Here is a 21,991-nt window from a genome sequence, read left to right as displayed (position 1 = left end):
GTCTCGCGAACAACTTCACCTACAAAATGAAAAAAAAGGGGAGAATTCAAAAGATGTAATCTCAAGACGCTTAATTGTCCGCGTATACCCTAACCCTTTTATAATTGAGTAATTAATACACCAGAGCTAGACTTTGGCTTTGAATATAGACCTAATATACTCCCCGCAGATATAATAACTTGTTGCCGATTTCCTTTTTTTTCTTAGAGACTTTATAGAAAAAGCTACCGAATGCGAACGTCTTAGGAAAACCTACGTACGAGGGCGTTTTTATCAATAATATGAGGGCGCGGGAGCGTAAATACGTACACATATTACGCACAAAGCTTATATTCTACGTTTAATGGACAAAGTCATTAATATTTATAACGTTATATTACGTTATAGTATAAGTATTAAGGTACGGTACGACTCACACAACCACACAATTGCATCGTAGGATGTACGTTTAATCGAACCTCACACGTATCTGCAGCAACGATAATATAATAAAAAGAGAAAAAAAAAACAATAACGTCGTAGTTTTTATAAAAAGACATCCTAAGTCGCCATTTTGAATAAAAAATAAAAATAAAGCAAAAATAATATAGTAATGATTTCTTTCCCTGTTATGGTCCTTTTTGCTAACGCCATCTCCTCTTATATTTATATCTCGTTCGTGTGTCACCACTCACTCTCTCTCACTCTCTCTTTCTGTCGCTTGCTCTTTCCTTAGCCCTCAACTCTCCCGCTTATTTATATATTTCTTCCAGCATCTTTCTCTCACTCTCACAATATGAGGCGAATTTTTTATCTTTTTCCTCGTTTACGCGAGTATAAGTTTAGGTTTAGTATAAACGTTTTTTTTTTCTTCTTCACCAGATTCTCTCCTTCACTTACCCAGCTATTCCTTTCCTCGTACTTATTCGTTTCGAGATGGGTTTAAATTGACGACGAGATTCGTTTTACTTATGCGTGTATTTTTTTTCTTTTTTTTTTGCTTCAGAGAGATTTTTTTTTCGTCGTCATTTTTCCTGTCCTTTTTTTGCATTAGCGAGTAAGGAATTATTTTACGCGAAATCGACAGCTTTGGCGGGAATTTGAAAAAAGGTGCTCGTTTCATTTAGTGATTGCGTCGTGTTGAGGTTTTCAGGTGGATTTTTACTTTTTATTTCGACGACGATGTTTGAATCTCTCAGAATACGAGAAGTCAAAACAGCTTACTTAGAGATCCTATGAAAATTTGGATTTTAAATTTCTTTCAACGCTGATCATATTTTGTTGAGATGTAGAAATTATTGTAGATACAGAAAAAATTCTGATGGCGAGTTCAAGGAGGTCAAGGTAAAGGCTAATGGGAACTTCATTTACTTATTAGGCATATTTTGCCTACCGTCAAAAATTCAGGAGCTGCAGAACAATTTGAAACCTTGAAAGTGTTATGAGTCTTTCATTAATATTGAAATTAACCCGAATTTATAAATGACTTTACTTTTCATGTAGCTATTGTAGCTCGTAACAAATACGTTGACATCACGCGATCAAATTCATGAAAATTTGAAATTTGACATTCAGTACATTGATTAAGTTCCTCTGGAAAATTCCATTTTTCCCCCAATGATCATAACTGGAAATTCGTCGAAGAAAGATCCCAATTGACAACGAAAATTTTGGGCTGTGGCAAAAATTAAAAAAAATAAAGTGCGTCCAAAAATACAATATCGTGGTAAATTAGAAAAAAAAATTTGGAAATCCAAACCCACATTTTAGCAATATTTTCATTTTTTTGAAAATTTATAAAGAAAAATTTGGATTGTCACAAACAAAAACATACAAAGAAGTATCCAGAAATACACAGTAAATGAAAAATTTCAAAAGCTGAATTTCATTTTGAAAATTTAATACTCGTACTTGCGAAATTTCAGCACTTGATTTTGATTTTTCAATTTTTTAAAGAAAATATTTATTCCAGCTCGTAAAATAAAAATTGAAAGAGGGTCCAAAAATGCATTCCCAAGTCAAATTTAAGCAATAGAACTTCATTTTTCAAATTTTAGAAATTTTAAATCTATATTTTTCTTATAAAATTTAATTTTTGTTTTTTTTTTTAAATTTGTGAAAATTCTGAATTGTGACAAGAAAATTTGAAAGAGAGAGCCCCAAAATATGTACATCTATCATCATGAAAAATCTCAGCAGATTTTTCAGTTGCTTCGAAGAAAAGTAACAAAAATTCGAAATATCCGGAGTCGTAATGAGAAAAAATTCAAAAACCCAAGAATCTCAGTGGTACCTAATTCAATTTTTCAAATATTGGAAAATGATGAAAAGTTTGATCGTTATGATATGAGGCAAAAAATTGAATGAGGGTCCAAAAATGCATCACCAAGTAAAATTTTAGGAATAGAATTTCATTTTTCTAAATGGGAAAAATAGAAAAATCAGCCGAAAGGGGGGGGGGAGTTTAAAATACTGGAAGGTAGTGATTTTCGGTCAACAAAATTCCATTAGATACCATGATTTAGTTCTAAAAAAAAAAAAAATAAAAAAAAATGGTGAAAAAGCTCACTGTTGGGAAATTTTTGAACTGACTCTTCGATTCGAACGAAACTACGGTAGATCAACAAAGTATATCCTGAAATCTTCCCAAAATCCTTAGCTCAAATTTAATCTGGAATTTTTGTTGAATTTTTTAAAATTTTGGACCCCCTCCCCACTTCTGAAAAATTATGAACTTTGTGAGAAATATCCTGCTGAAATATCCTGCTAGAGTTCTACTTTTGAATTTTGAAACTTTGTTGGACACCCTGTTTCGTAAAACCACCAGCAAGTTTTCAACTTTCTCAAGAAGTTTCAAAAATTTCAAAATTTCATGTATGTATTAAGTAATACTTACCTTGGGTTTTTCGCAAGGGGGGGATTTTCAAATTTTTCATAAAAAAAAGTACTCAGAAAGAATAACCAGCGCGAATAATTAGCTAGGTACTTCATTTATGCCCTCTCAACAATCCCAAAACTGCCAGTTTTAGGTCATTTGGAGCCTCCAGTAAGTGTTTAATTTTATTAAGAAATTTTAAATAATTCAAAATTTCATGACGAACGCTTTTTTTTGTCAATTTTTCTGCTCTGATCATTTCACAATTCTAAAGCCTCCAGCAAGTTTTCAATTTTTTCTAAAAATTCGATTTCATAGTTTTGTGAAAGTTTTTCAACTTTTTTATGAATTAAGTATGTATAAATACTTTTGTACCTATCATAAAAAAAAACAAAAAAAACCAGTGTGATTAATTACTTCGTGTACCCCTCCCCCTCCCTTAATTTTACCATCACCAGTTTTAGGTCATTCTGGAGCTTCCAGCGAGTTTTACAATGTTCTTCAGAAATTTCTTGAAAGCTGTTTTTTTTGGTAATTTTTCAGCTTTTTAATACATATTTTTGTTTCAAAAACTCAGCCCCCCCTCCTCCTTCTCTCGTCCAATTCATCTTTCAGATTAGCCGCGTTCTTCCAGCAAAAATGGAAAAAATACAACGATTTATTATAAAAAATATTCAACTCTCGATTCGAAATAAGTAGAGATAAAATTTGAAGAATTTTTAAAAAACACAATTCCCCGGCAGTAAAATGAACACAAAAACTGGATAGCGCCATTGAAAATTAATGGTTTTGAAAATTCGCGCGGATTTTTTTCCGCACGTACTCGTGTAACACGAAATACGCTGTTATTTGAAATTGCATCTACACTCAGGGTGAAGCTAGGTTTTTTTTCATGCTTTTTTTTTTCAACGCGATGAGGGATAGAAGATTACTAACTTCAGCTTCAGGGAATGCGGAATGCACGTTTCGAGGGTCGGTCTTGACAACGATATCTTCAAGTTCTGCTCGTTTTTTTTTTTTTTTTTTGCATATATAACCGAAAGAAGGGAAGGCATAGCTAGTACTTGAGGGAGATTTTTCAAAGAATTTGGAAAGTGTATTGCAACGTTGACTGTGTGAGAGATGACTGCAGCTGGAGATTTTTTTATTTTATACGACGACGATGATGGCGATGCAGGAGAGAAAAAAAACGGCGTTAATTAAGATTTAGCAGGGGAGTGGGGTAAGAGAGGGAGGTGAGGAGTCGAATTTCCATCGTGTGTTCGGAACTTGGTATAGAGTTGAGAGATACGAGTAGAAAAAGAGAAACTTGTGGCCGAAGTTGGCCATAGAAATGAACGAAAGAAGGGTAAAGAAAATGTTAACAGAATATCAATCATGTTCTTTGACGCATTTAGTAATCTTCAAAGTAAGGGGGTAAATCTTATTACATTACAAAAAGGCTCGGTAATAATCTCGCATTTCTTTTAAGTCGTCGCGCTTTTTATATTTTTTTTAACCCTTATTATTATTTCACCGAAATAAGGAAACAATAGTTTTATTAGAAAGGGGTGAATGGATGAGAAGCGGGTGGAGTGTACGACGTATATACAGAGGGCAGTTTTTAGCGAAGATTATTAAAAACTGAAATATAGTAAGCGAATTTAGTAGGTAGTTTTCCCTAGAGCAGCCATAGGGTGTTTGGTAAATTTCAAGTTCGCCTCGAGATTTAAAATAAAGAGAGGATTGATGTACTCGCAAACTCGATTGTTCTGTGGTGTTTTTTAGGAGGAATTGTGAGAGGCTGAAAGGTCACAGGGTAGGGGAGGTGGTTCGTTTATCGAATGGTAGAAATCATGTTCTAGTTCAAGTTCATTCGAAGGAATAAAGAAGGATTTGTGTGGAACCAATTGAAACTTGAAGAGTTGAAGTATGATTTCTAAAACTTCAGTCCCTGGAAAGGCTTTGCCCGAAGTTAAATTTTTAAATCCAATGCCCTCTATCCTCGTCTGCTGCCTTTTCAGACCTCCTCTCCTCCTTAAAAATAACTTCAATGCCTCAGAACTCGAATACAGACGTTGAACATTTTTCAATTTCGAAACACCGTGTACCTTAAGGAATTGGTAACCACTTACCCTTTTCTTATTAAACACCTCGACTGCAAAGGGCCTAAAAAAAATATTCCTCCGCAAAATAAACATCGCAATTAAAACGCTCTCGTTTTCTTTATTTGAAATTCACCCTCGTTTTTTTTCCTTTAATTTGGTTAGTTCGCCGCGTGTTTTTTTATTCTGCGTATTTCCTTAATATTCACATATTTCTTTAGAGCGTTCGTCTTTGAAATAAGAAAAAAGAATCGAGGGATGCGAAAAATATACCCGATTTGGCGATTTTTTTTTACTTTTTCTGCGTATATTTTTGCCGAGATTGCGCGAGGATGGAGAAAAAAAGTGTAGGATTTTAATGAGGGTTCATTAGGCATCAGCGGCGGTGCGAATGTAAATACGGGGACGAGGAAACCTCCTCGAGTGAATGCCACCATTACTTGGAAGTATATGATGCGGTGTGAGGCGAGGTGCCAGATGAGGTAAGAGGGTATCATTAGAGGTTCTTTATTTTGGCCCGGTTGCCAATAATTCTTGTGGAAGTACGGCGGTAATTTGTGCCGTGCTAATTGTACCCGCCACGGTTTTGAAAGCGCTGGTTTTTTCCTCGTCGTATATGTACAGCAGCGTCGCCTCGCTCGCTGTATCGCAAAAGGGTATATTTTGAAATATTGCCATATTTTTTTTATTGCGTCACACCGATTTACCTTCAGGATATCGCATACGATCGCAGAAAAGGTAAGCGAGGGTCTATTGTTCGATGAGTTAATGTAACCAGACGACCAGGAAGAGATTCGTCAAGTGATTAATTTTTCGCCCATGATGCAGGGTTCGGCGTGTTCTGCGCGCCAAACCGAATTAAAAGGGATTTGGGAACGAGTAAATGTTTGAAAATTTCCAATCGAACAATAACCAACTTGGTCACGGATAATTGTTATCGATGTCGAAGCATTGCCATTGCTCAAAGGTTGCCATTCAGTCTGCAAATACGTGAAAGTACACACATGTACTGATGAGTATTGCATCTTATACACAGTAGGGGTTGATGGGGTTGAATATTAGAAATGATGGACGAAAACTTAAGCTTTTGGCGAAAATGAAATGTGCCTAAGTCGAAAGTAGTGACTACTTTTGTTCTTTCGCGAGCTGTGCTAAGAAATCTGGGCATTGGAATCCCATTTTTTGGGAGGAAGAGGAAAGAAGATATTTTTGTGGTTTTCGAAGCTATGATATTAATACCTCTGAAAATGTCATCCTCACAGTCATTTTTTCAAGTCTAGAGACACAATTTCGACATGATAAGTATTAATTGCAAAAAATAGTAATTTTCAAGAACCCAAATTTTCTAACAAAAAACAGTAAGATGTTGAAAAATAGCTACCCCTTCCCCTCTTCCATTGTGTATAGGTTTGGGGATGATTCCAGGATGTAGCAATGTGATATTTTTTTCGCTACTTGAGGAAACATTTCGATTTTTTTTTCAATTCAAAATCCTCCAAACTCAAGATCTCCCCCCCCCCAAATTTATCATCGCTTGAGAGAAAATTTTAGGAAATTCAAATTTCCAAAATAAGTTGAGAGTAAATTAATGGGTCATCATCATCATTGAACTTTGACCCATTGAGAGCAGTTCATCCCATCTCGGAAACTGTAGAAGAATTGCTCGCTGATGTGTCATCAAGTTTTTCTTCAGTCTTCCTCTGCTCCTCCTGCCAGTTGGAGTGTATTCTTTGACTTTTCGAGAGGACCGTTCATCAGGCATTCTATCAACGTGTCTTCACTATTTCTTTCTGTAATCTTTCACCTGCCCAATGATTGACTCTGCTCGTAGCTCCTTCAGGATGTCTTCATTCCTTTTCCTATCACATCTTGTATATCCTGCTGTGGCTCCCATGAATCTCATTTCTGCTGCGGTTACTCCACTTTTTATATCTTTTCTCATTGTCCATGTTTTGCTTCCGTACAGCAGCATTGGTCTTGCCAGTATATTCTAAATTCTTATTCGAGTTTTAGCTCTGACTTTTCTTGGAGGGATGGCCTCAGGAATTTGTTGATCTTAAGTTGTGCTTCGACCTCTCCCTCATAAGATAGCTCACACCCAGTGTTGTGGAGCAGAATGAATTTCGTTCCTGGTTCAGGGTTCCGCTCCAGCATAAAAAATAATTCTGTTCTGGTTTCTTATATCGTTCCACTCCGCTTAAAAATATCGTTCTGTTCCGGTTTAGCATTCTGTTCCGCTCCAACTTTTCTTTTTTGTTTTAGAGAAGGTTGCATTCGAATTACATCAGAATTTTTGTGTCAGGAGCAAAAATTGAAGTTGGAATACCCAAAATTTTGAAAAATGGTTGAATTCAGAGTGTTTTAATGAAATTTAAAGTCCATCTCACATAAAAGAAGCACCAAAAACACCCAATGAAATTTGGAAGATGTTACTTAGTGTTTCGACTGTTCAGGATTTGAATTTTTATGAGCTGAAAAACAGTCTATTTCTTGTCATTTACCATGTCTTATAATTTTCTAGTTTATTGAGGTAAAATTTCAGCAAAAACACGTGTTGTCCACACTACAGTCTTGCCAAATGTTCATTAAAGGTCAAAAAATTTGTGAGGTTGTAGCGTTAAAACCCCACATTTTTATTCCCGGTTTGGTTCCAGTTTCACTCCAGAATTTTTTCCGTAAGTTGTTCCCAGTTCCGTTCCACTCCTCAAAAATTCTCCCAAAAGTTATGGGTTTAGCGTTCCAGTTCAGTTCCGCTCCAGTTCCGCTCCACAACACTGCTCACACCTGAAATATTTAAAGCTTCTGACTTGTTCTACTGGCAGTCTATTTACAACATTTTTACTGCGTATTGGCTCTTTCCCCTCAAAGCTATCACCTTTGTTTTTGGCAATGAGATTCTCATTCCATATTTATCTGCTACTTTCTGAAGGTTGTACATCACTATCTGCAAGCCATCTTCATTGTCAGCAATGACCACCTGATCATCAGGGAATAACAGGGTATTGACATGGGTGTCATTGATGTGTAGCCCTTTTGGCTTGTTTTCAGTCATTCTTTAATTGTATCGTCAAATTATATGTTGAATAGGCTACATGACAGTGGGCATCCCTTTCTTACTCCTCTTCCTATCTTTTTTGCTTCCAACATGTTTCAGGATCTTATTCTTATTACATTACCCATGTATATTTCTTCAATTAAGCGTACTATTTGTTCATTCACTTTGATTTTCCTCAGGATTTCAAACAACTTGTTCCTTTGTACTTGGTTGTACTGTACGCCTTCTCCAGATCAACAAAGCACCCATTACCTGGTGACGACTTAAGCAAAATATGCATTTAAAACGTTAAACTAATTACAGTAAAAGCTTGTTATAACGCTTCTGGTTATAACGCTAATTTCATTACAACGTTGATTTCTTCTGGTCCTTAGACAGCCCAGTTCACACAAAAACTTTCGCTTATAGCGCGCTTCAGCTTATAACACTCTTTTTTGTTGGTCTCTTGAAAAGGGTTATAACAAGCTTTTACTGTACATCATTGGATTTTTCACATCATAACCTCCAATTTTTTATACCATTTGCAGGGTGCATTAGTCAATTTGGGCTTAAAATAGATTGAAATGGAAATCCCGAAACCAATTCAACCCGGAACCAAAACAATTTTTTCAATCCCAAAACGAATCCCGAAACCAAAATGAAAATTTAGAAGAACGAATCCCAAAACGAATCCAATCCCAAAATGCAAACATTTTTTATGGCATTTGCATAAATATTTATTTTTTCCGTTTTATTAAACGTAAAGATTAGATAGTAGAATTTATTTTCACCTTCGGCCATTACTGTTTTTTTATTTCTGGCTGTTTTCTTCATGTTTTTGCATTATTTAAACTTTTTTTTCAAGGGGGGGGGGTTTCATTCTGAGTCAAAAAAAAAATGTGATTTTCTAATTTACGGTTTCTGGTTTTGGTTTCAGTTAACAGTCTTGTGTTGTAATTTGATTTTTTCATCATTTTTCATGCAATTTTTGAGCTATTTTGAATATTTGTAAACCCACAATTATTTATTATTCGACCACCACAATTTTTTCAGCAGCTGTCCTATGGTTTCTCAGTTTCTCATGCTGTGATTCAAAAAAACCACCAAAATCAGTGACTGGGGTGATTGAGCGGTTCGTTTGTATGTTGTAAGATCCCTCGGTCTGTTTACTCAATACTCATCCATCCCAAATCCCAACTCCGCATTCACTTCTTATACAATCTCTTCCTCCTCTTCTCTCACTTAATTATATCCCAATTAGTAATTTGGACATTATAATAGTAATTCGAGCGCGTAGAAAGATATGGTGTGAGAAGCCCAAACTACATAATAATTCCGAATTCCAATTCCGATGCATAGTAAAGATTAGGCTACATCGACCGATATAGGTAGCTGTATAGATTAACAGCAGAGGGAGGACTATAGGTATACTTGGTACCTCGAAATAGGTAATTATTTCCGCACGGCTGTGTTAGAAAAAGAGATAGGAACTAATTTTCATTTTATTGTTGGTTTTCCTCGTCTTGTTTCGCGTACACTTACTCTCATACATTTCAAATTATCATCCAAAAAATAACCACCGATGATGACGACCAACACTGCGATCCATCGATAAGCATCGATTCTTTCTCTTTGACTTGGTAATTTGATATTAGGTGCTACACCACGACTATTGTTACATCTAGGTGGGTAATTTCATAGCAAAGGCGTTAATTAAATACCTAGTATTAATAACTAGGTACCTATCAACTAAACCAGAAAAGCTTACAATTATCAAAAAAATACCACGGTTTTGGTAGTATAAGCCTATAGTTTCAATATTCCTACGTAACAAGAGGTGAAAAAAAACCTAGGAAGTCCTCTTTTGCCACGGTAGGTACAATTAACGGTGTCTTAAGGTGGCAAACCCCATTTCGGGAGCCCGGTGCATGAGAGAAGGATTTCTTTTTCGATAAATAAACGGCTTTTTCATCGCTCGTACGTATAAGGATCCTGATGCGTTTTTTTTTTCTAGCATGTGTGGGCGTTTACATACGTATACGTTGGTGTAATTTCCATTTATACGAGTACTATGCAACCGAATCAGGGATTACCAAAGCTGCTAGATGTGTGATTTGTGTAGGTATTTGGCTAATTACATACGAATTACGATATGATGTACCGAGTGTATAGTGTAGAAGGATTCATTGTGTATGTAGACAAACTATACATGAGCAAAGAGCATACTAGAACAGCAGCGGTGATAATTAATGTGTGCCAAGCGTAATGACTAATGAGCGTTTTCCGGATCGAGTCTCTCGACGTTGTTCTTTTCACGCTAGTGCGACTATTTGTAATTTTAAACGGTGTAAATGTACGTCTTCCGCGAGATCTGCTATCGTAGTATGTACGATGTACATTCAGCCAGGAGAGCCTTATTGCTCGACAGACGAAGAATGAGAGAGGAGGAATATTGTAGCCAAAATTAGTCCACAAATAGTGTCAACTACGTATCTACTTATTGTACAATCGTACGATCCAAAATTGCGTTAATTAGTAGACAAATACCCTTCGTCATCTCACACATCTCTGAAAGTTCATAGATTAGGAGGAAAAAGGAAGAAGAAGATATGATGCGCAGTATATACAGATAGATATTAAGTATGGAGGTTTAAAGGGAGCTCCATTTATCACAATCCGAGCGGATTGAACGATTTAATTGGATCAATTAACGGTACACAGAGCGTAGAGTTTTTCCCATGGATACGCGGTAATGCTCGCTTTGGTTCTCAACAATCATCTACGCGTTCTGCCCCCCCCCCGCCACATTCATCTCTCGCTATGCTGAGCAGTATAAATTAGTCGATTAGAGAATTAGCTTTTAGCGCGAATACGAATTCAAGGAAATAGGACACGGAATTCATTGGCGCGCGAGCAAAGCGCAACGCAAGGGAGGCCGAGAGGGAGACACGATAAAGGAAAATAAGTTTAATTACGATTAATTTAATAGCCGGCGAATTAGATTTTTATATAGAAGAAGAATTAGGTTAACGATACCGAGAGATTTCCAGTTCGGTATTGTATAATGTCGTGCTTTTTAAATAACCGATTGTGTTAGCAGACCGACAACCTCCTACCCCTGCCTCTCTCATTCATTTACTTACTCTACGTAGGTATAGGTATAGGTAATGCCTTCCCAAAGTTCGGATTCGATCTAAGTGAGCTGATTGTGACCGAGGACCGAGGACTGGGTGTTCGTAATACAGAATTAGCCTGCACATTGCGCTTATCTTAATTATATATTACCTGGGCGAACGCATTTTCTGTGTGAAAGAGGGAAGGAACTCGGTGGAAAAAAGTTTTCTCGCCCGGATAAAATTACGCGAACGTGTACGAGACGCGAGGAGACGCTTACGATAATATAATTAGCACGTTACGAGCTTATCTACGACGATATCTGACCATAGATTGTGTAAAAATTAAATGCGGAGTCATGCGTGCGCAAAACGACCGTGCGTTTAAGTGTAATCTAAGTAAGGTACCTCTCTCTCTCTACCTCAACCTGGACACGAACACGCGAAAAATGCATTTTATTGTCAGATAGCTTTAATTTTTTTTGTTGGGCTTATTTGAGACATACGTTACGTATCGTATTGAGAAGTGTTAGGTACCTCTACCTACTGAATACACAAAGCAACAACGTTGGTCTCGCTTGGCTGAATTTCAGCTTTACTGCTCGTCAAATGCCCAGTTGCTGGATCAGTGTAGATTTTTTTCCCCCTCGATGGTAGTATTGGTGTGTAGAGAACTTTGTCTTAAAGAAGGACGGAATTGCGAAGCAGTGAGCGAGGGGATCCACTAGTGCGTTGTAATTAAATAATTACACGGCTTAGTTCTCCTGTGATGGGTCTAGATGTGTAAGCAAGGCGTATTGTTTGTATTTCAAATGTGTATTACGAGCTGGAAGGTGTACACTTGCATATCCTTTCCTGTTTGTGAGGTTTTCTAACGTAGGTAGGTAGCTGTATATGAATAGAGACCAGAAATGTATAGGATGAGGTAATTATATCGAGTGATGAGAAATTTGAAATCGTAGTTATTGAGAGGTAGTTCCGAGGAATTGAAAGATTACTTCGAAAATATTCGAAAAAGAAACCATAGGCCCAGCTACCGAAAAAAACTTTGGTGCTCAAACAATAAATTGCTGGTTTAAAATTTTCAAAATATGTAGCTCAAAAATTGCATAAAATGATTTTAATAAATCAAATTACGAGGTCCCTGTATTTTCAAAAATCGAGATAAAACGAAACTGATTAAAAAATCATTATGGTTTCGATTTCTAGCTATGGCAGTAGAGAAGCTGTCTAATAATTAGACTCGATTTCTGTAGAACCCTCAAGGAATGTCCTCTGAGCTTTGAAAGAAACTGAGGAGCTCAGGACCCTAATCCATGTTTTTGATTGAAACCAGCGCTTTCAAAGCCCACAAACTGGACCACCATGTTGTCCTCCTTTCAGTTGGCTTTGATTTGAATTGGAAATATTTTGTGGAAATTTTTATCAAGTCTTAGGTTTAGATCTACGTCTTTGTTTATACTTATCATTTGATGATAAAAAATCATACTTACCTTATTATTCATTTATTTTTTTCAATAATATCAATGAGACGTTATACTTTGGACACCTCCAACCAAACCCCCCCCCCCCAAAAAAAAAAGATTTCCAAGCGTGTATTCCAAGAAATTATGATTTTTTTTAAATGACACTGCAGAAATTATGCAATATCTTATGAAAATTAACGTTTGTTCCCAAAGTTCTGAAACATTCCTAAACACTTGATAAAGTTTCTTATAGAATTGGTGGAATCTTATTGAAAAATATGCAATAATTCCAAACTATTCTCAAAATCTTGGAAATGGTTAAATAATCATTCTTGAAAAAAATAATGAAACATTCCCAAAACTGAATGATTTCTTGGAGTTGAATGTTGATGGAATATTCCTAAAAGTTGTGTAACATTCCGGAAAATTCTTTTAAAAAATCACACAATATTCCAAGAATGATGCAATATGTAGGTAAAGATATCTGATCAGAATTAATGATCGTTCTCAAATTCATGAAAACAATCTCTCTAAACTCAGATAAATTCTCAAAATCCAAAGAATACCTTATTCCCAGAAATAATTTTCCAAGACTTGAGTACTCGTATTTGGTATATTATCAGAATCTAATTTTCCAGAGATCGGATTTCTGTGCTCGAGTATGTTTTTTGTGTGCAAAGGAGATTGAGAATTTTTCAATTACATATTCCCACGATTCATAAGGTTTCCAGTTAAATGAGCTTAATTCGTTGAACCATTTTTTTTTTTGGATATTCTACCTTAAAAGAGTATAAAAAAGCATATTAAGGCATTCTAAAAGGAATTTGTTCACGTTATTAAGGAATTCTCGACTCAATTTTCAAGTTTTTATGTTGTTATTGGCTGATTTTTCATTTTTTTCACAAAATTTTCCTTAAAAAATTAGGGTTAAAACAAAGGCAAAGTTTTTGAAAAATTAAATCTGCAAGGATTTAAGAAACCTCCCCCCGCCCCCTTCACCATAAAAATTTCACAAGATGAAAAAGTTCGCGTTTTTGTTGCTTTTTCAATTTTATATCTAAAATAAAACATTCTGTTTTATATTTTTATGTGCGAATTCTTTGGATTACCCAAGTAAATTACTTGACTTGTTACGACATTTTAAAAATCGTTTGGAAGATAATTTTTTCTATGAAACAACGTCCACTTATCATTGGGAATATTTTTTTGTTTTGGAGCATTTTTTGGCATTTTTAGGGTTTTTTTTGGAGAAAGAATATCCCAGCCTTGCTGATAACATTTCTTATACATTGTGAATAATTCTTTCGAAAAAATAGCACATTGTTTCAAAATTTTCCAAGAATCTTCTATCATTGTGAAACATTCCCAAAAAGCAATAACATTTTTAGGATTGATGGAAAATTCCCAAAAATCTTGCAATAAGTTATTCCAAAATATTCCCAAATTATTTCTGTAACATTTTCAAATATTCTGAAAATTGGGTAATTTTCTCTAAAAATTGTAAAATAGGTATTCTTTTAAAAAATGGAAAATCGTGCAAGATTTTTTTTTTTTTTTTTTGAAATGATGAAATATTTTGAGGAAAAACTTCTCAATAAATTATTCAATATTTTTCGAATTTGAAAATACTCATACTCCCAAAAAAACTTGTAGTTGTAGCCATAAGACATTTTATTTTGAAATCAAAGTTTAAATTCTAAAATTCGATGCAAAATTAGTGCAAAGTTGAAATGAAAATGACCCGTGAACTGCGAATTAATCGTCAAATCAACAATAGGTAAGTAAGAACAAAAATTGAAAAATTTCAATAAGATTTGGGGTAAATTTTTAAAGTATTTGAAAAAAAAGATCGTTAAATTCTGAAAAAAAAACAAAATAATCTCCACCCCCCCCCCTTCCGATGGAACTTTATTTTCTTAGGAAAAATTTAAGGAATTTTGTAGTAAAGTGATGAAAATCTTAAAAAGTAAAGAAAAGTATGATAAAATATTGAAGACTTTTGTTGAGTATTCAACGATGTTCTCAAGATGAGACTTACATCACTTCTGGGATTGCCAAAAAATGCCCAAATCGATTCACATTAACTCACCAAACTGAGCTTCAAGACATTCTTTTTCCAAATATTATATTTTAAATCAGAAAAGAATTAAAATTCAAGTTCAAAAATTCAATGCAAAATTAGCGCAGAATTGAAATGAAAATGACTCGTGAACTGCGAATTAAACATCAAAACAACAATAAGAATAAAAATTGAAAAATTTCAATAAAATTTGGGATGAATTTTCAAAGCATTTGAAAAAAAATCATCTTTGCATTCTGAAGGAATGGTAAACCAATCTTCACCCCCCTCCCCCCCGATGAAACTTTCTTTTCTAAGGAAAATTTAAGGAATTTTGATGTAAAATGATAAAAATCTTAAAAAGTGAAGAGACGTGCAATGAAATCTTGCAGACTTTTGTTGAGGATTCAACGATGTTTTCAAGGATGAAGACTTACATCACTTCTAGGGCTACCAAAAAATACTCAAATCGATTCACCTGATTCATCAAACTGAGATTTTTCGCACCAATATTAACGACTCGACATGTAAATATCGCAAATCTAAGATTTCGATCATAAAAACATAATATCGACTTCGAGAAGTTACTAAGGAAGGGTATATAAAGAATCGATGTGGCACCGCGATACGATTATTACAGGTAATTAGCGCTTATAGCCGCAGTATAGTTGGGCTGGGGCAATCTAAGTACGCGATAGTGTACTATACGTGGTGCGGTAATTTAGGTTGTTGTTGTTGTTGCTGATGTCAGTACACTCGGTATATACCGTACCTAGTTGTTTGGCAATCGCGAAGAGAGATTGCGAAGGCGCTAACTCTTGGATCAGGGCGCAGCGGTGGGGCGGAGCGCGGCCAAGAGTTCGAAAAAATACGCGATAATTACGGACGCGGAGACGAAATTATATTAAACGCGTTTATTTACGTACTTTTTTCCATCGGCATCAACGATTACACAATTAAAGCGGCGTAATGTCTTTGTCCGGGTAAAGCAGGGAGCTAATTATACACGACTGGGTTCCCCCTTTGCCTGTGTGCTACAGGTAAATAGCACCGCTGAGTGAAACTTTGTAATATGGTCGGCTGCTAGTATCTAAATGAATTACGTGTACTGTAAAAAAAAAAAAATGGTCGTGGATGAAACGAAATTAGATGATGAGGAGGATGAGGAGGTGGAGGTGGTACCCGGATTTGGTGTAATTGTTGGGAATAATCTGGTGATTTGAGGTTTGAGTGAGAGATGCGGAGATAAGTTCAATGAATGGATAAAATAAGGTGTGCTCGACTGCTCGTCCATTGATGACGATCTTATAAATGGGCTCCCATCGTCAATCCATGAATTAACCCCTGGTGGGCTGATTCAGGCTCCTATTATCAGAAGTCAATTGCTGATGATCTGAAATCTTCAACCCCTAAGCTCCTTTGGTTCATATATTTGCTCATCAGGGACCTGCTGACCAAACTGACCCATCCATATGCATATATTAAAATACGACTAAATTATCATTATAAGAACCCTGATTTTAACGGGACAGATTTTGGAACTAGCGTTTGTTTTTCTGTTTTGGTATAGGATGCGAAATCCACTCGCCAGCCAGCCGAGGAGGAGTGGTCGAGCGACGACGAACGTGCCATGAAGGAGAAAATCCTCAAAGCTCAACAGTCCACATTGCAGTCCATCATGGAAGCAATAGGTGACGGTAGTGGAATGTCGTCGTCGGTCGACTCGGCCATTGTGGTCAACAAAGGCGAACTAAACGGTCAACAGATCCCTTTAGCATGTGCTCACAAAGAGGTAGACATCGGGTTCATCTGCAAAAGGTGCAAGTTAGTTTTCCCCAATGAGCCAGCCCTTCGTAGCCACCAAAACAAAACATCCTGCTGCGGAATGTTACGCATCAAGCAATTCGTCTACGCTTGCAAAATGTGCGGCGATGACTTCCAATTCAATAGCATCCCAGACATCCAACGTCACTTCGAACACAAACATCCTCGTTGCACTTCCCCATTGGCCGATGAAATGGAAAACGTCGTCAATCAAATCACAGCCCTGGCTGCAGCCAAAGCCGCAGCCGCCAATAACGAGGACTCCAACGGCAATCTATTCTGCCAACCTGGCGACGTTGCCAAAAAATCCAAGCTTTTTGCCGCCGTCACCCAAAACACCGTCGATAGTCAGGATTCCAATGGGAATTTATTCTGCCAACCTGCGGACGTTGCTAAAAAATCCAAACTGTTCGCTGTCCCTAACAATATCGCTGCTCCGACCGGTGGCCATTGAATTGGCAAATTCCTTCGATGGCCTCTGCACCTTCCTGGACTATTCAAACCTGGATTTGACCTATCAACTATACTTCATCATCCCCTGGCAGGGGGAAAATCCACGTATATGTATCAAGACCCCCTCCGTCTTTGGGGGTCAGATCTCAACTTCTCAATTACGTCATATAAACATCATATCCTCTCTTCATGTGTAATACTCGTGCATTACGAATTCGTCAATTTTATAAGTATATATTTTTGTTCAATATACCGGGGTCCTATGTTCCTTTATGTAAAACCCCCCTTTGTGTCGAGACTTCACCCTTTGCCCCCCATCGCGGTGTAGTAAATGTCCATGTTTCTCTCTCTCTACATAATATTATACATATAATCTCGAAGCCATATTATTTTTCATGTATATACAATTTATTAAGTTTTTTTCCTTTGTTTTTGTTCTATTTTTTTTTCTAATTTTAACACTCGAATTTGCCAGATTGTATAAAATTATATACTATATAATTAATTTCTACCAACCATTTAAAATAGTTCCTATTTACCGTTTAAAGTTCGATATTTTATATAATTGTTATGTTAATTGATAACATAATTATTATCTCGATATATTACGAAGACGACGACGCAAACTACGGCGACGATATTTATTCTTCCTTGTAACGGTTATTTATTATATGTAATTTTTTTCTTTCCTTTTTTTTTTGTTTCTTTTGAAAGTTTTTAAATAAAAAAGGTGTGTATGGTATCCGTATAATAATTGTGTGTTTGCAACGAAACTGTAACGATTTACTATTTTTTTTCCTTGTTTCAATGGTAACGGATATCAAAAAAAAGAGGTTATTTTATAAAAATAATTTTGTTACATATTTTTAAAAAAATTGTAAAATTAAGTTCCTTCGATAATTTCGTTTAATTGTGAATAGAAACGAAAAATTTTCAAAGTTCCTGTCGATTTAAATTTATATTTTTACGCGCGTTAATAAAAAAAATGAGAATTTAAATTAAAATTTAAAAAATATTTTAAAAAGGTTATTCGAACATGAAAAAAAATCGAATATTGTATATAAGAACTAAAAAAAAAAAAAAAGAAAAATAGAATCACGAGATCGATTTCTAAGAATATTTTTTTTTTGACGAAAAAAAAATGATGAAAAAACGAAAAGAAATATTACAAAATTGTGGAAAAAATCACTTATTATTTAATAAGGTATAGTTATATTTTTTAATTTATTTAAATTAACGATTGATTAATTTAATTTTTTTTTTGAAAATTTTATTTAAATGTAGATACAAATTGAAACCAACACCTCGCTATTTTATGTGCTGTAATTTTAATTAGCAATTTAAACGTTACAATGGTATATATTTACTTTATATATCGGTTACATATTTTTTTGTTTTTGTTTCTTGAGAAAATTTTATTTTAAAAGAGGAAAAATCGAGAAAATTTTATGTTCCTTTTTTCCGATTTGTTGTTGAGTTTTTTCTCTGTTTTTTCGTTTTAGAGCGATTTTTTTTTTCTTCGATGATATTTATCGAGAGAGTTTTTATTTTTTTTGTTTTTTTTTTATTTTTATTTCATTCCCCTTTTTTTCTTATTGTATTTTTGTTTGTCGTCAAAATTTAGAAGTAGATATGTGTATTTTTGATTTTTTAATTTTACCATATTAGTAATTTTTTTTAATTTAATTTTTTTTTTCGAGGGGAAAAACTTCACGTGATCTTGATTTCGTTGTTTTTAGTTTAATTGGCATTATTAAAAACGCCGAAATCTCGATCCTCAGGCTCGTAATTAGATGCTGGGGCTAACGCGAGTCTTCAAGTACAAAAAAAATAACTGATTTAACAGAAGATTTAATATTTAAAAAATTTTTGTTTTTTTTTCTAGAAATATCTTACATATTGAAATTCGAAATTAAATGTTTTTTTTTGTTTTGTTTTATCTTTCCACTTCTTTATATATTTTTTTCTTTTTTTTTCTTTCTTTTTTTTAATATAGAGAATATAAATGATACTATATTTCTATACATATCAGTGCCGTGTTTTATTGTTTGATGTATTTTAATTTTTCGTTTGTACTAATTTTACTCATTCGAATGATGAAAGAAAGGCAATAATGTAATAGAATCAAAATACTACTTATTCGATTCAATATACTACTTTTAAAAAAAAGTTTGTGGCTGAGCAAGTCACGGTAAACATCTCCCCAGCACCCAAGGTTCCTATTTATTAGCTGACATAACTAAGTTCCTGTTTTAAAAATATGCTTTTTTCTATTATAATTATTATAATAAATTTATTATTGTATTAATTTAATTATATGGATAGTCGTGTGCATTGTTGGTGTTTTTATTTCGGGGTCTAGAAGGGTGGTTGTGGTGCCACGAAAGCGAAGGTGGTGATCGTGTGTCAACTCTTTGTGCTTTGTGCGCTTGGCTTTTTTAATTTTTTTTGGTAGTGTTCAAAGCTTTTAATTTTTGAGAGGTTTGTTTTGTTTGAAATTTTGCGGTGTGATTTTTCAATTTCGAACGCTGTTTATTCGATTCTTCGTCGTTTTGAGACTGAATTGTGTATTGATTTTGAGTAAAAATCGTAAATTTGATTTTTTTTCATATTTATGGTTGAAGCAAAAATTTGGAATCAGGTTTATGTTGTTTTTATGTTCTTTCTGTGAGATGCGATGTTGCCAATAATGCATTTTGATACCTGCAATTTTTCTTCTTTGAATAATTTTCAATATGAACTTTTTTATTCTATTTTTCAAATTTTTGAAAGATCTGCAAAAATTTTGGTTCAAATCAGAAACATAAATTTGGCAACAATGTGATTTTTTAAACTTTAAATCATACAGTAGATTGAGAAATTTACCAAATGTTTTATTTGAATGTGAAAATTTGGTACTTCCTTGTTTGACTTTTTTTACATTAGTTGTATTGAAATGCGATGTTGCCATTAATGCAGGTTTTTTATTTGCAATAATGTAAACTTTTTTATTTTGGGTATTTTTCTATTTTTTCATTTTATTTTTTACTCTTTGGGAAGTGTTCAACATTTTTTATTTGGCATCGTGTTTTTTTTCATTTTTTATTGTGATGTTGCCAATACTGCATTCTGATATTTAGGTACCTGCTTCTTTCAAATGAATATTTCCGGGCGTGAATTATTGTTAAAGTTTGATAAAAATTGAAAATTTGGCAACATTGTATGAATTATTTATTCCCATTTTGAAATCACAAGATGTTGCCAGTATCTACTTTTAATGCAATTTCCAAGTGAAACTTTCTTCTGTATTTAATTTTTTTCCTTCTTGGGAGTCTACTACAAAATTTTCCATTTAAAGTAAAAATATAGGTTATTCTCTTTTTTAGATAGGTATATGAAATGCAACGTTGCCAATTATGGATTCTTATTCAATTTCCCTTGCTCATACGGGCATTTGTTGGTGAAATATTGTTCAAATTTGATTTTAAAAATCAGATATTTGGCAACATGTTTTGAATTATTTCTAATTTGGAATCGTACAATGTTGCCAATAATCTATTTGCATACTCTTTTCTTTTCAATGCATTTCCAAGTCAATTTGTATTTTTTTTTTTTTTTTACTTTTTGAATTTGGAAGTCTTCTGCAAAATTTGTGTTTCAAATTTCAAGAGGATTTAAAAGTGGCAATGTGTGTTTTCTTTCATTTTCAGTGAGATACAATGTTGCCAATAATGCATTTGGGCGCAATATTTTTTTTTCAATTTTTCAATATGAGAATTTATTTTTTCCAGGTTTCAATTAAACTGAGAAAATTGAACAACGCTTGATCGATTACTTTGATTTTTAAATCATGCGGTGTTGCCAATAATTCACTTATATTCAGAAAAATTTTCAAGTCAGACCCTTTCATATTTAAGTTAATTAGGTATCATTTTTCTTTTCTTTCAGAATTTTAATCAAATTTTGTAAATATGCAGCACATTATGGTTTATTTATTAACTGCACAGTGTTGCCAATAATCAGTTTACTTTCAATGCAGCTCCCAACTTCCCAAGTCACGTTTTCCAAATTTCAAATCAAATGTATTTATGTTAGAAATGATTTTTTTTTGATAATGCACATAGAATGCAATGTTGCCAATAATCCATTCTTGAGCAACTTTGAATGATTCAAGTTTTAATTATTGTCCAGTACTGTAGGAGTTGGTAATTTTCAATCAAAATAATAATTTTGGCCACCTCACATGGCTTTTATGTACTTTTCAAGTCATGCGATGTTGCCAATAATCAATTTAGTCCATGTAAATTGATCAAAGTCGTGTGTTTTCTAATATACATATCTTTATGATGAAATTTCCATCAGTGACCTAAATTTTGAAACGTTCCATGTATGCATGGAAAGTTACCATTACCAACAATCAATTTGAAAATATGCAACGTTGCCAAATGTATTGTCACATGAGTCTTCTATCTTACCAGAATCAATGTAGGGAATTTTTCTAATTATTTGAAGTAAACTCTGTATTGATTGTTCATCATTATTTGACTTGCATTGTTGCCAATTTTAAATTTAGATTCATTGTTCTCACAATAATCACAGTATTATGGAGTCTTTGCCTTTTAAATGCATTTTTTTTGACAACATGGCATTTCATTTTCCATGAAATGAAAGAACATCTGTACAACGTTGCCAAGTTTAGAAAATAGACCTACATGTATCAAAATTGGACAAAAGAAAAGGAATTACAAAATTTATGTATTTTGAGCTTCTTTACACCAATATGTGCCATTCTTTGAATTGCTTTTTAGTATTTTTAATCACTGAAATTTAATTTTGCTTTCATTGAACCAGTTTTTTGTTCGAGTGAGCTTTTTTCCCTTTATTTAGTTTTTTATAATTTAGCTATAAATTATTCATCTTACTGAGTGAGAGCGTTTACATGACAATGATATTTTTTTATATTATGATTTTGCATTTTTGTGATTGTGTTTTTCTTATTTTGTAGAAACCTATTGCGTTTAACCATTTATTTTGTACACGTGTACCTTTGCTTATCATATACCTAGTTTCCTTTGTAAATGCTTTTTTTTTGTGTATGATTTTCAATGTGATCTGTTTTTTATTT

The 21,991-nt window shown here is 34.1% G+C and overlaps 1 protein-coding gene across 4 annotated transcripts in view; it reads left to right on the top strand.

Annotated features, from left to right (window-relative positions):
• zfh2 (Zn finger homeodomain 2) overlaps positions 1-19,221 on the top strand; it is a 247,387-nt gene extending 228,166 nt beyond the window's left edge. For 3 of the 4 annotated variants that reach the window (XM_065351949.1, XM_065351951.1, XM_065351952.1), the window contains one exon: positions 16,181-19,221. In XM_065351949.1, the coding sequence (XP_065208021.1) occupies positions 16,181-16,888 (708 nt within the window). In that variant the 3' untranslated portion in view covers positions 16,889-19,221. The remainder of the gene's footprint in view (positions 1-16,180) is intronic. The other variant, XM_065351953.1, reaches the window with a different exon arrangement.
• The last annotated feature ends 2,770 nt before the right edge of the window (positions 19,222-21,991 follow it).

The sequence above is a fragment of the Planococcus citri genome, chromosome 2, assembly GCF_950023065.1.
Source record: "Planococcus citri chromosome 2, ihPlaCitr1.1, whole genome shotgun sequence".
Lineage (NCBI taxonomy): Eukaryota > Metazoa > Arthropoda > Insecta > Hemiptera > Pseudococcidae > Planococcus > Planococcus citri.
The sequence above is the reverse complement of the archived record's forward strand: the minus strand, read 5'-3'. Positions and strand labels throughout refer to the sequence as shown.